Source organism: Trachurus trachurus, assembly GCF_905171665.1.
Source record: "Trachurus trachurus genome assembly, chromosome: 16".
Taxonomy (NCBI): domain Eukaryota; kingdom Metazoa; phylum Chordata; class Actinopteri; order Carangiformes; family Carangidae; genus Trachurus; species Trachurus trachurus.
In genome coordinates this window covers 29637118-29652931 of record NC_139902.1, presented here as the reverse complement: position 1 = coordinate 29652931, position 15814 = coordinate 29637118, and the positions used below count along the sequence as shown (strand labels likewise).

Below are 15814 nucleotides of genomic sequence, written 5' to 3'. Positions count from 1 at the left end.
ACACACACACACACACAATCTGCACCCCCAAGGGCATTAGTGTCCTCGTTTTGCCCTGAAAGAGAGTTGCAGTGACCGGTCACAGTGACGACTGAGGCTGTGATGCTCCACCGGGTCAGTGCTGCTGCTGCTTTTTCAGACCCATACATGTAGATATACTGACTAGATGCCGACTTCTGCTTCTCAGCGCACATCAATAGCGCCGCCATCTTGATACAGGGTTTCTGACCATAGACATAATATACGTACATCTGATAAGCAGTCAGACCGGGTCAGACCCTTGTAGAACAAATTTCAGTGTGTTTATGCATGTGGGTGTGTGTCTGAGTATGTAATTGTTGTTTAATACATAAAAAACATATGAAAATGTTTCAATTTTTTTGTTGTTGTTGTATCATAAATATATGTCTGACATTATAATAAATAGATATAGGTCTTCATTTGTTCCTTCTGCTATTATAATGCTGAACAGTGTTAAACAGTGAGATAATTGACAGCTGTCTTGACCACACAGTTTTATCTTACCTCGTTTGAATTCACTTGAATGCACTTTGTCTCTGTGCACTTGGAAATTAATTACTCTGCCCACTATGTGTTCTATGTGTTGTTATGTGTTGCTTTATGTGCTGTTTTTCCTAACAGAGGTTGATTGCTCTGTGTGTGTGTGTTTTATGTGTATTTATTGGTATTGTATGTTTTTATGTATTTTGGACATCCTGGCTGCAAATCAATTTCCCAACTGGGACAATAAAGATAACTTTGAACTTTGAAACCAAACGGCTTGAAAATCGGTTGAATATTCGGTGAGTTATGGAGATTTTAATGGTTGATAGATGTGTGCCTGTTGACTAGTGCAGTAAGTAGACACGGCTTCCCCCTGACCAAGATGGCGGCCGCGTTGACACATTCCACTCAATAGAGTTGCCTGGGAACGCGGCATCCAGTCAGTATATATATATCTATGTTTCAAACCGATCGACAAACAGGAAGTGATTGTAAAGAGACTGCGATTGTAAAAAAAAAAAAAAAAAAAAGTCGTCTTACAGTCGATGGATACATGCAGACCTCCAGCAGACTGAGAGCGCTGGGTGGCTCCCGGTAGGAATGCTGCACATACTGTACATGAATCATGCTGCTAAAAACTCTTGGTTCTTTGTTTGTCCTGCACCAGGTGAGCAAAGATTCATCCACTGAGTATTTGAACATGAATGGATGTTATTATTACAGTTATACACCCACCGGAGACGCTGAGTGGACTATGTTTCCTCAGAACTGGGAACTTTATTTTAGGAACAGGAAATCAGGAAACCAGGTTCGGGGGTGAAGGAATGATTTTCTGGCTGAGGTCATTTACAGTCGTCCGCTTTTCTCCAGAAGAAGGAGAGAGCATGAAGATGATGTGACCCAAACATAAAAAACTAAATTTATCTTGTGATTTCACTGAGCAGTTTCCAAAACCAGGCTATGAGATAATATGGAACATTACCAGACGGAGTTGTTTTAGAGGTAGTTTTGGAAAAGCGAAGCGTTTTCACACTAAGAGCCTCCGCGCGCACCGTGAAATTCTTTGACCGGTGCAAGACAGACTCAATTTTTCATTCATCAAGAATTAAAGTCAGAGGTTCGAAGATGATCACATACCGTCGTAGTTCCGACCATAAACGGTGATTCGGCGGCATTATTCTCATGACTCGCCGCGAAACCGAAAGTAAAGAAACGCTGGTCGGCTCGACCAGCATTTCCACCACCACTAATAATAACAAAATAACGATAGAGACAAAACGATATATATTTATCGAAAATGGGCCCATTAACAAGTGTGGGTAGCGGAGATTCATCCACATTAACGTGAGACTTTTTTATTGGTGCGGAATTTTTCATTCTGCCGATGGTGAAACTCCTCGTTGTCCCTTTAATTCAAAAAGACAAATGTAAATTCATGCAAAACCACTGATGCGCGTTCCCGTTGGGGGCAGTTTTTCATCAAGTAGTCTCTGTATTTACCTCTAAAACAACTCAGTCTGGTAATGTTCTGTTATTATCTCATAGCGTGGTGAATGTGCAGGTCACAACTTGTCCACCAGAGCGTTGTGGAGTTGTTGGATTGTGTATTTGATGAGTTTGATGAGGGAAACCAAGAAATCTCATGAGCCTCCGTAGCGTAGCTCTGAGCAGCTCACGGCCGCCGTTCTAAAAATAGCTTGCACCGACAATTAAAGGTAATGAACCTACTGCTATGACTATAGGGATTATGGCAATGGGCCAGTTTGCCAAAATGTTGAACTATCCCTTTAAGATTTCTAACTTAAGATGGAGAAAAAGTCTGACAGATGAAAGTTGCACTTGGTTTTCTTGCTGATATTCAGACGAGAGGATCAACATCTCTGGTCTAAGTTTGGAAACTCACATGAATGACTTTGAAGATTAATGATTTAATAAATAAATATAGTGATATAAGAATGAACCAGTTCCTTTGCGAAAAATCTCTGTAACTGAAAAACAATGTTTATGTTTAATAAATAATATAAGAATACCTGATGCTTCCAATGAAGCTAAACTAAGCATCTGGCATTTATTATAATCTTTATGTATTTTTAGCAGAGTCTTTCCAACAATAGTCATCATCATCATCGTTACACTGATTCATCTTCATCGGGCGGAAATTAAAGCCTGATGTGATTTTGCTTTCAATTAAAAATCTATTTTCTAACATAAATAGACATTAATCATTAACACAGACGGGAGCAAAGTCTGTCTTTGAGACTTTACCTTAAGTTGCAAAAAAAATCCCCATTTTGTTGTATCACTTATTGAAATTCTCATGACTCAGCGTGACCTTCTATACTTCCCGCCCGGCTTCCTGTCCAATTCCAGCACCAGAATGAGTCTGCGGCCAAATTCGAGTGTTACTGTAAATTTCCACGGACCTGGCATCTGATGGGATCTGCACAGTGTGGGATTGTGGGGTAGCTAACTAATTATTTCCATGTAACTGTGAAAAACTCTCGGACATCTTGTGGGAGCAGGAGGTTTGTGGTTTTTATGGACAGATGCAGATGGAGGTTCAGGTTCAGGTTCAGGTTCAGGTTTGGGTCGTGACTGAGAGCACATGGAGAAGAAGAGACACAAGGTCTGTTGATGTTTGCATGGTTTACAGCAAGTAAACATTTCAATGGGCCCACACACACACACACACACACACACACACACACACACACACACACACACAAACACTGTGCTGTTTGGATTAAGTCGATTAAAACTTTCTCTTTCTGTCACTCTTCATGCAAAAATGCAAACACTGACTCTACACACACACACACACACATACACACACACTCATGTATCTGCTGGAAGTTCACAGGAACAAACACTGATATATTCCAGTGAAAAATGAACGTCATCATCTAAACTGATCCCAGAGGAGCAGGAATATCCAAAGTCAATTCCTTGGAGATCTATCAGACAAGTAGTCATCTGCCACTGACCCAGAGAGAAGTGGAGCCATTGAGACAAAAACAGTATGATGAGTCTGATGCCAGATAAGTTACATTTTGATCACTCGACTTGTTCTCCTTTTTTTCTGTGAGTTTCATTTTCATTTTCATTTATTAGTTCATTTCATAGGGACAGTGCACCACCAATCAACAGAGTTAAAAGAAAAACTGTAAGTGGGCCAGAGTTATAGCCAACAAGGCTGGTTTTCGTCCGTTGTCCCTGGCCAGATGTTAAAGGCAACCTGAAAGCCAAAAAAAGGGGGCAACAATTAAGTACTTTCATGTACAGGTTCTGTGAAGGTGTCGATCTGTTGTTGAGATGAGTTGAGTTGTTGCTAATGTGTAAAAATCTCTTCTTCTAACATTGGTCCTATGTACAAGTGGGTCAAAAATTACCCGGTGAGGCAGCTTTCTTGCAATATCTTTGTAACGAAAAGTTGTTATCATTTCATATTTCAGGTATTCCTCAAAAAATATGTTATTGATATTATACCATTTAAATTTTTATCGTACCTTTTATCCATTTTAAGAAAGTGTAGTTTTTGTATTACTACCCCAAGCTTCCATAAGTGGGTCTAAAATGACCCGCATTCATTTCCTATGGGATTTCATTGAAACCTGTGACTGTCAGGAATATAAAGCCTATTTTGTGGACCACACAAACTATATCACAAAGTAATATCACAAGTATTATCTTCATTTTTTACCTCAAAAGCAGAATAAAAACACACGGGTAATTTTTGACCCACTTATGGAAGATTGTAGGGTCCAGTCACTCAATTCCCCTAAATTCCCTTCTGTCCAGGAATAATTTTCTCCACAACTGGCTTAAAGGAAGGACCATTTACTTTGATGGACAGGTATTTTATAATAATACTTGACTTTGTTTATATAGGAACCTTCTTAACAAAGTTACAAAGTGCTGTACAGATAAAAAAAATAATAATCTAAGATATCAAAAACAAGTAAAAAAAACTGTGACAAATAATGATCCAGTAAAATCGTGAAATTTTGTGGCCTTTGGTATTTAGAACCAAAACAAATTGTAATATAAAGTCAGACAAAAAAATATATCATGAAATAGGTGCACCAATGGGCGTCTAAGTGCCTTTTTATAAAAGCGGGCCGTTTAAAGATTTTGCCAATAAACCTTGCCAAATATTACACTCTGGACCTTTAAATTTTGTGAATGAGCTACAGTAGCTAACCTGAGAGGCTGGGGCATTGACAGGAAAGGAGGTCGCCCTTAGTTATCAGAGGACAACCAACAAGATGGTGCATCAGGCATAAGAAGGTCTCAGACAGGATTTTGCAGCAAATAAATCAACTTCCACACTGTCTTTTCAGTAACATATGGGCGGCATCGTATCATCATCTTTACGTAAGTGTTGCCCTTGAGCAAGACATCAAACCTCTGCAGGAATCCCCTGTGTTGCTGCTGCAGCGGTTAGGACACAGGAAAGAGAGAAAATGAAAGTTTTTATGTTCACACACTCCCACAGAACCAACGGATGATGCATCTCTCAATCTCTCATTAGTTTTTTTTTTTTGTGTGTGTATACCACAGGCACACGCACACATTAATCACAAGACAGCGTGTACAGGTTGTGCAACCCCGTGTGTGACGTCCCACATCCGACACTTTAAGTATAGTCTTTCTGTGTGTGTATGTGTGTCGTCTTCTTCAGCTGCGTGCATCGTCTGAGCTCAGAGTGACAGTTTGATGAGCCATTAGTCGATATAATTTATCTGTGTGCTCGCTCTCCCTGCAGACTCTCTGTCTGCTGTGGGACGGCATACCTTTGCCCTGACACCGCCGCACAGGGCAGGGCCGGCCAACACACACAAAAACATACATGGAGTCATACGGCCACTAATGACGTACAAAATGCTACTGTGTTTACTAAGAATGACATGGCAGAAAGTTACAAAGTACTGAAAGTTCGAAGATTGTGAAACGTGATGAGGAGTCAGATCAACGAAACATGCATCAGCGTTAACGTAAACTCCTGCAGACTGAAACATACACTCATGAAAATAAACTTGATGCAATGTGTGCTTCCTCTTGGTCTTTTTTACTTTGTATTGTTTATTCTGACAAAAAAAAAGAAGAAAATTGTCTGGTTGAGAGAAATGTTGAATAAAAAGACACAAAATAAATGAATCAGTTAAGAGAAATTAGGTATTTATATATTCTTAGGACCAGATTAATAATGTATATATTCAAAACTGCATCACTTTGGCCACTAGGGGGAGCACAGCAAATCTTAAAAAGATGCTTAAATGGACAACGAGGAGTTTTGGAAAGCGAAGTGTTTTCACACTACATTTCCCATGAGCCTCCAAGGGCACGATGAAATTCTTGGACCGGCACAAGACGGACGAAAGTGAAAACATTTGCCAGGAATGTTTTCATTCATCAAGAACGAAAGTCGGAGGTTTGAAGACAATCAGATACCGTCGTAGTTCCGACCATAAATGGTGATTCGGCGGCGTTATTCCCATGACCCAACGGGCAGCGTCCGGGAAACTGAAACTAGGAAATCCTGGGCGAGTCGACCACTAAATAATAATAACAAAATAATGATAAAGACAAAACGATATATTGGAAAAATGGACCCATTAACAAGTGGTAACGTAGATTCATCCACATTAATATGAGACTTTTTTACAACCAAATACAAACTCCTCGGGGTCTCTTTAATGACATTCAGGTTTAGTTTAGTCTCTGATCCACGCTCTCTTTTAGCTCTGTTTTGGTCTCCACCAACTCCTGAAGAGAATATCGGAGTCATGTTACGTCCTTTATTTTTGTTTAAAGCAGCTACAGAGTAAAGTTGCTCATGATAAATACCAAAACATTTAGGTTAACGATGCAGGGAAGCACCTTCTTTCTCTGCATCCACAATATAGAAAGACGTGATGAAGGACAGATAGCACTAAGGAGAGCTGGTTAGGCTGTGGTGTGGAGGGGAAGCTGACCTTTGACCTGTATGGGAGGGTATCAGGCAGGGGTCACGGTGACGACAGGTTGACCAAAGTTGTAGGGGCTTAAGAAACAATGTGGTGTGAACATTTTCAAGTCGATTTCTTACTGAATTTCAGGCAGAAAAAGACTCTGTTTTGGACTTGTTAGCCGTTAGCTTCTGGAAACTTTGGCCTGTTGTTCATAAGAAGAAAGACTAACGGCTAAACTAACTGTGGGAACATAACACACAGACCATGTATGTTGACAAGGCTTAAAGGTGGGTTTCTCTCTTTGAACAGCTTCACCTGCTTTGACAGGAACAAGCAGAAGGGACGCAGGTGGACCGAGAACTCAGAGGCCAGAAAGTAAAGATAAGGAGCATTTAGTCAACGTTACTTACATTAAGGATTAGGGTTAACCTCTGTGGAGGAAGGTTAACGCTCGACAACATAAAGCTCAATCTTTTCAAGTTCATAATATACATTCTTCCACGGGCGCTGGCCTTTTAGTCTGCCCTCCATCTGCTGTGGACTTTAACGTAGCGTCATCGGCGTCTTGTGGTTTTTGCGGTCTTCTGCTCTCACTTTGTTGGTGTCGTAACCCGGTGTGTTGCTCAACAGCTGAGGGAAACACTGAGGGGAGCGGCAAGAGGGGTAGGTGGGTGGATGGGTGGGTGGGGGGGGCTTTCTGTCTGGGCGGAGGGCAAACTCCCGGCTCGATAAGAAAGGTGAGAGGTAAACATTGACCTACAGTCCTATCGCTGCTTGTCCAGGTCCATCTTTCACTAGAGAAACTATGCAAACAGCAGGGATGCACTGATAACTCTCTTTCACTCTGAGCAGTAAACTTTAAGTATCGTCTGATAACGTGGACCGGAGACCAGGCGCCACAGTTTCTGCCTTCATTTAAGGACGTCGGCGGAAAAAAAATGAGCCACATGATCCGTGAGGAATGGTTCTCAAATTTTTCACTTTCATTGTCATGTTCAATTCATTGAATAATCTGATCCGATAATAAGAATACATCTGTCTACATTCATACTGCTTTACTCTGACTCTACAAGCTTTTGGTACCAGACACTACTGCAGTTTTCCTCTGCAGATACCTGAGTTGTTTTGGGTTGATGATGAGGTAAAGTTGGAATGGTTCTTCAGAAAATAAGTCTTTACTATAGCTACTTTCATAAAAAGTGCCTGGTCAAAAAGAAAAAGTGAATTATGTATGTGAATTCCGTGTGGTTTTTGTTTTTGTTTTGTTTTGTCTGTGCTCTGATGATTTTGTTTGGTGTCTAAATATGAAATGTGTCTTGTAAGCCCTTATAGGCTGGGCGCCTTAATTGGTGCATGACACTTAAATAAATATTAATTCATTTAATTCATTCAAATGAATCCCTCCAATGTGGAGTTACTGGAGTGTATGCAGCATGCTCATGAACAATAAAGTAGGATCTGGCACAACTTCACCAATTAACCCTCATGTTATGCTCTAAGTTTTAAAAGTTTTATCTCTTGAAAATGTAGTTAATGTGATCAGACTGACCTAAGATTCCACGACTTTGTCTACAAAGAGGATTTCAACAGACAAAATGAATTGTATTAATTTGCATACAACTTTGTGTTTTGTACATTCTTGTTGTGCTGGTCAAAAATGGCCGGCCATTAGATATGAATGGGGGAACTACAATTGGTGTAAAAAAAAACTGAGCTCAAGTACATCCTCATTGGTCAGATGCCATTAGCTCAGATGAATGAGACGTACAGGCCATAAATAACAGATAGAAATTAAAAACCTGTAATGTTCACAAGAACTTAAGTTGATTAAGAAAACTAAAGAAACAAATGATGATAATATTACAGTTTTAGGATGAGTCTTAATAGAGCGGTCATTTTTGTCCAGGAACACAAAATTGTTTAACATGAAATGAACACAACATGAGGGTTAACACAGCGCATAGAGAACAGAGGAAACTTGAAAAAGAACAAAAAGCTCCAGCAACACCTTGGCTGGTAGCCTTCATCAGGGTCATCCCAATGGAAAACCAATCAAAGGCCATTAAGAGTCAAACTAGACGGTTGAAAGATGTCTTACCTCCAGAAAAATGAGAATGTCAATGGCAATTTTGCTTTGCCTGAAAATTCAAAGATGGATTGCTATAAAATTTTCGATATTCTAACGCCCTCCCACCCCCCCGATTTTTCCATCTCGTGCCAGAAGCTGGTTAAGATATTCACTGAAGTATCTCTGCATCTCTTCCTGTCATGTGGCTGATAATACAAACCCGACAATCGCATGAAACGGATGGATAAGGAGGTTATTGATGAAATACTGGGGGGAATTTCGTTAAATATTGAGGTCTTTGTTCCCAAACCTCATCTTACAGAGCTAAGTATATGTTATATAAACAGGGTTCCTACACATTTGAAAAAAAAAATCTAATAATTTCTGACATTTGAGTAATTAGATGTGTATCATGTAAATAGATTTTGCAGTCAATCGTTTGTTTTCATTATTCTGAATCTGTATGTATGTCACCAATTAATTTCCAGGAGACTGTAGATACGTACAATAGTGCATACAAAACAAATAACCCAAATAACTTCAGATAAGACCAAACACACATAAATATACAGCATTTATACAATATCTTCGATTTTCCATACATTTCCTACGGAGCCCAGGATATGACATGCAAGAAAAAAATCATAATTTGGCCACAAATTAGTATTTCGTGGGAACGAATTAATATTTAGTGGCCACAAATTAGTATTTCGAAGGAACAAATTCATATTTCGTGGCCACAAATTATGATTTTTTTTTCTTGTATGTCATATCCCGGGCTCCGTAATTTCCAGACCTGGAAATGCATTAAATCAAATTCCATACTTTTCCATACTTTTCCATACCTGTGTAGGAACCCTGTTAATAAAAACATGTAATAAAACAAAATCACTGCTTTAAGACTTTCCATGACATTTCTAGTGTCGGCCTGATGCAGTGAGCAAAGAGAGGCTGAAGCTGTAAAACCACAGAATAAGGTTTTACTTCATTTCAAACAAAAGAGAGGAGGTAATACAAGATGACCTGATGGGTCTGTTAATGTCTAACTGGATCGGTACACACGTAGACACCCACTCTGCCCTGCGACATGAGGCTCATGTAAACCTGTAAGCAAACACATGGACATGCACATAAAAAGGACGTTTGTACACAAATACGTTACTAGAAGAATCTTCCATTCAGGCCACTTTTACAACCCTCCATACATGACGATCATTTGAGTCATTTATCAATCACTGGAAGAAAGTTTAATGAATCTATTCATCACGGTTCTTTTTTTCAAACTCTTTGTCCAAACAGCCTCCGCCTGGATCGGCCCGCTGTTTAAGTATGTGTGCAGGTTATGTTTACAACCTTGTAACAAGCCTCATGGTTGGTTTCACACACACACACACACACACACAACTTTATTACACGGTGATGTCGGAGACCACACACTCGTGCATACGTGTGTAAACACTCTTTTTTTTTTAACAACTGCTGAAAGCTCCAAACATTGCAGTCAGGATATTGAATTTCTCCACGACTCTCACTGTTAATAAGATCCATACAACACATTTCCTGTCCATCTCAGCTGTAAACACACACATACACATACACACACACGTTATCCTGCTAACATGTGGCACCATAATGTTTGACTAAGACCTGTACACGATGTCGGGTGTTTGACTTGATGCCACGTGAAACAAACTTGGGAGAAGAGACGCTTCAAAACCACTGCGAGTTTTAATCTTGTTTGCAGAGAAATTTGCACGAAACACACAGTTTGTAGCTGAATTTGATAGAGCAGTGAAGCGTAAACACATAGGACCAGAGATGATTTCAACTGATCTGATACATGAGGAACCAACCAGCATGCAAATGAGGTCTACTACTAGCAAGGACATTTTATTCCAGAGGCAAAAGACAATCCAAAATACAACATAATGTGATTTTGTGAGGGAATTAAATGCACACTAAGTATGATGACAAGTTAATGCATGAAGAAAAATGCAGTTTTACAACCAAGATTATTCTTTTGCATGGAATTAAAACTTGATTTAGCTCCTATTTTCCCCAGATTTGTTAATGATTTACAAATAAAATGAATTATATTAAATTGGAGACATGCATATTTTGAATTTCTTCCAGTGGGGGTTGGCTTTAGTGCCACAAAAAACTTTTTTCTTCAGTTTTTCTAACTTTCCTGTATTTAGCTTACCTGTTAACATGCTGCATGTTACTGTACATTTTATTCATGGAAATGGAGATGGAAATTTTCACCATTGTGGCCAAAATGTTAAGGACTAATGAGAAGAAATACCTTACCTGCATCACATAGTTTGTCCACCAGAGGGAGTTGAGAAGTTTGTCTTCAACTACAAACTGTTTCCACTTCCTGATGTTATTTATACTTCAAATATATTATAAAATGTGCTGCTGGGCAAACATGTCATTTTGCCAATGAATCTGCTTTTCATTTTGTTTTTTTTTCACTTGTTCAGTGATTAAGTGAGGATTATGGGACCATCTACATGAATTCACATCCATGGAGAGGGGAAAACTTTTTTTTCTTTTTTTAAAACTTTTTATTTTGTTTAACGAAACTTCATATTATGAATCACACTCATCTTAATCTGCGACCTTCATCAACAGCAGCAGGGGTTCAGGTTAGCAGGGTCTCTGTGAGGACAGTTGGCCATTATCAAGTCTCTGCCTCCATCTGCTGGTCACCGGCTGTAACTGCAGGATTTGTCCTATTATTGAAACTGAGAACTACAGTTTGGGCTAATTCCAAACTTACAGAAGATAGATGTTGAAACATGTACGCACTTTAACCTTTGAGAAGGAGTTCATAACTACTTGTTTGCTGAAATGAGTGTGTATTATTCCTGCAGTTTTGTCAGCTTCACTTTACCCTGCCAATCTCTTGTCTCATGTCAATCTCATGTCCTTCTGAATTTGCATCAGGGAGGCCACTGAAATCATGCAGGCCAATAATACATGTGCATTTCCCACCACAAGAGGGTACCATCAATAACCCTTGAGAAGCCTATCTGAATTTGTGTCTTTGGTTTTGGAGAGATATTATTTTATTGTATAGCTACATTTCAGCTGTAAAGTATGTAGGCTATCATTAAAGACTCAGATGGAATCATGTAATGTCGACAATATAATGTATTTATCCTCAATAAATGTTATAGATGAGATGCTGAGGCAATGGAAAAAGTGTTGATTATGTTAATTAATAAGTTGGTTGATGGTTTCAAATAACGATTCCTGCCTTCTACGTGTGCTGAGATTAGATTAGAACTGCAAAGTTTGCCTATGTTTAAAGGGATAGTTCAACATTTTGGCAAATTGGCCCATTGCCACAATCCCTATAGTTTAGGAGTAGGTTTGCTACCTTTAATTGTCGGTGCAAGCTGTTTTTAGAATGACGGAGCAGAGCCACAAGCTGCTCAGAGCTACGCTGGAGGCATTTCTTGGTTTCCCTAATCAAACTCATCAAATACACAATCGAACAACTCCAAAATGCTCTGGTGGACAAGTTGTGACCTGCATATTCACCACGCTATGAGATAATAAAGGAACATTATGAGACAGAGTTGTTTTGGAGGCAAATGCAGAGACTGCTTGCTGTAAAACTGCCTCAGACAGAAAAGCGCATCAGCGGTTTTGCATTAATTTACCTATAAAACAACCTAATAACGTTCCGTTATTATTTTATAGCGTGGTAAATGTGCAAGTCACAACATAAGATCACCATATAAAGTAATGGCTGACATGTGAGCAAACAGCACTGAGGTAACCAAGATGGATCATAATGCAAATGTTGTGATACATGCAACGAATTAGCTTAGCTACCACAATGTAGCACAGTGTTTTTAGATGATGGCTCTTATCTCATGTGTCTGATGTCTGGTGTCCCAGGGCTTTTGAATGCATCATATGAGCTTCCTCTACTAAAACCATTTATTTTTTTCCAGGTACTCAAAGGACACTCTTTGTCCAAGTTGACTCAAAGTAAATTCATGAAAAAGCGCTGATGCGCGTTCCCGTTGGGGGCAGTTTATCTGCAAACAGTCTCTGCATTTGTCTCGAAAACAACTCTGTCTGGTAACGTTCTGTTATTATCTCATAGCGTGGTGAATGTGCAGAGCGTTTTGGAGTTGTTGGATTGTGTATTTGATGAGTTTGATGAGGGAAACCAAGAAATCCCATGAGCCTCCGTAGCGTAGCTCTGAGCAGCTCGCGGCTCTGCTCCGCCGTTCTAAAAATAGCTTGGACCGACAATTAAAGGTAACGAACCTACTGCTATGACTATAGGGATTATGGCAATGGGCCAATTTGCCAAAATGTTGAACTATCCCTTTAAGCCTCTGAGCCGATGTATCAGTTTTGAAATACATTTTTCACATTAAATCAGATCTTACATTAAGCCTATACAGTAAATATGAAAGCAAGATAATGTTTTTCTCTGGATACTTCATACCCCACACTGGAAGTCTGCAGCCACACCCCTCTTGAATTTCCTGCATATTTCTCTGGGTTAACTTTTACTGATACCTCTTTTTTCTGTATCTGTTTGTATACAGTTACAGTTAGTATACAGTAACTATTACCTTATTCAAAAGTGTCTACATTTGCAGTATTTTTACGTTAGGCACATATAATTGTCACAAAGGCCCATGAACCAGATTATGTAAGGAAATAACAAGACAAGACAAGACAAGCATAAAAACACCCTCTGTCCTTACAAAACCTCTCAAGAAAAAACAAACAAACGGAGAAACCTCAGACCAGACAGAAGAAAATGTTGGAAAAGGCATTGAATCCCATATATAATGTTGATTTTGAGAGCCATCTGTCCGCAAGTGTCTCCTTTGAGTTTCTGCATGAACAGCCGTCAGATGAGCCGCTGCTACATAACCGAGGACAGTTCATTACTTTGTGTGCTACCCTACCATTTATCATGGATTGTATTTTGAACCGTCAGTTAGAGGGCTATTTTTTTACCCTTACATAGTTGTTTGCCCCACCTGTGTTAATGGGAACAAAGCCACTCCTGAACTGGTGTTTGTGTTGAGCTTTACTGAGGAGAGCTTTCAAAAACAATAGTAGGACAGAGGGCACGATACACACATGGGGAAATCATTGGAGTATCATTTATCCATAGAGCGTTCATTTTCTTGCAACACATAGTCAAAGTCAAATTCTACTACCTTTCTTGTTTTTTTTTTGGTGTGTGATAAACGTACATAATCACCTCGGCCCCACCCACAGCTTGAAACAGTCAACAGAAATAAAGCTCACAAGCTCTGGAGCTGTCGTGTTATTATGTAAGTACAGTATATACCTGTATATTTCAGACCAGATGTAGTGAGGCGTTTGAGGATTCTTGGTTGATGAAGTTACAATTGCATATTTATGAATAGCCTATTTTAGAACTGGAAAGTATATTACGTTATATTTGGAACCAATAGGAAATGTGTGAGCAATTTGTGATAAATTGTGATTATAAACATTTTTAGTTGGTCATGCACTTACTGTAGCTAAGGTGTGGCTCGTGCATTTTAAATGCAACACAATGGATGTTCAGTCAGTCCACACCTTGATCCTGACTGACTGGTTTTGGACGGTAGGGCTGCACCTCGGTGTGTGACCCTCATACATACACACAGTAGATACCACAGAGATCCCATCTAACACAGGTGTGGCTGCAGAGACAGGTGTTTTTATTCAAGTGATCCAAAACCTGCTTGTTCAGCTCATGAAGCATGCCAAAGAGCTCATACAACTGACCAATCAGATCACTGGAAAGATGGAACCACCCCATCAAAGGGCTGTATGTTTGAACCTTTACTCACTCAGGGTATTTTGTTTGTAGATTTGTATTACTAATATATATACACAAATGCATAGATATCTGTTTGTTTTATTTATCTTTTCTATAGTTAGCTTTAATTTTTCATGCAAAATACAGGATATACCTTAAAACATCATAGCTACAGTGTTTAACACTATATAGTCTATAGTTTGATGACTCACTAGTCTGCTGCACACACCTAAATTCTTTGCATATGCTCCTAAACGGGGTCTGTTGTTCTGTAGTGTTTGCAGCAGTCCACCGACAGTTGTAGCAACAAGGTGAGTCACCTGGCATAAAGTGGGAGGGGCCTGTGTTTTCAATAGTGAGAGCAGCCCATATAACCGGTGTAAGGCGAGAGCTCATTCCACTTCTTTCTCTTCTTCCATCACTTTTCTTCTGGTGAGTTCCTGCTCTTAGTTTTCTGTTGCATCGTGCTGGGTTGAACTTTACATGATTATAGCAAGAGATCTCAAAATGTCATTTTTTTGTAACTAATGTGGGTGTTTGTTGAATTGAACCGTCTTTCCAGGCTTTCACGGCAAAACAGACAAAAATGGCAGCACAATTCACCAAGGGAGAAGTGTGTATGGGCGGCCTCATCATGATGTTCATGGAGCATGCATCGAAAGACGACGACAGCGACCACCTGAGCAAAGCTGAGGTGAAGGAGATGCTGGAGAAGGAGTTCCCCCACTTCGTCGCTGTGAGTTTTCTTCCTTTCACATTTTGTCAGTGCAAGATTCAGATTTAACAAACTTAAAGAGTCGGAGAAGTTTCAGGAAGCTACAGTACATGCTAAAACTAATGGTACCTTACCTGTGCACCGTTCCTTTACTGTGGTTTGGGTGTGTCCAAATTTGGGGAATTCATTTTAAGAATTTAAGTATCACTATAGGAATTAAGGTCTGTTCATGTTGCATTCATAAAGCATCTTTATCTTAGTCTGGTTTCCATTGAGCAACATTAAAATTCTGGATAAGTGGCATCACAAACCTATTTAAAGGGATATTCCGACGTAAGTTTAACCCATGGTCTAACTAACACACTGTGACACCGGGTAAGACCCCCCCTTGAGAGATTGTATCCCTTTAAGGCACAGGTGTATAATTTGGGAAACAAATTCCAGTTTGGTTTAACTTTCATTACGATTCTTCTGTTTTAGGGAGGTGATAGCAAGGAAATGGTTGACCAGATCATGGCTGGTCTGGACGCCAACAAGGATGGTAAAATGGACTTCCAGGAGTTTATTTGTCTGATCGGTTCAGTGGCCATTATCTGCAAGATGATGATCGAAGAGAACTGCAAGGGGAAGTGCCCCAAGTAAACATCAACACCAGTAACCATAGTAACAGTGTTCATCATGTTACATAATATGTAAAGGTTTTGGTTGTAACTTCAATCATTGCCAATGAGTTTTGTGTCATTGTGTCAATAAAG

General features: G+C 39.6%; 1 protein-coding gene across 1 annotated transcript; it reads left to right on the top strand.

Moving 5' to 3' along the window:
• Positions 1-14759: 14759 nt before the first annotated feature.
• LOC310999274 (protein S100-A1-like) lies at positions 14760-15814 on the top strand. Its single transcript, XM_083989609.1, has 3 exons — positions 14760-14776; positions 14907-15080; positions 15540-15814. The coding sequence occupies exons 2-3, from the start codon at positions 14931-14933 to the stop codon at positions 15699-15701; spliced, it is 312 nt and encodes a 103-aa protein (XP_083845735.1). The 5' UTR covers positions 14760-14776; positions 14907-14930; the 3' UTR covers positions 15702-15814.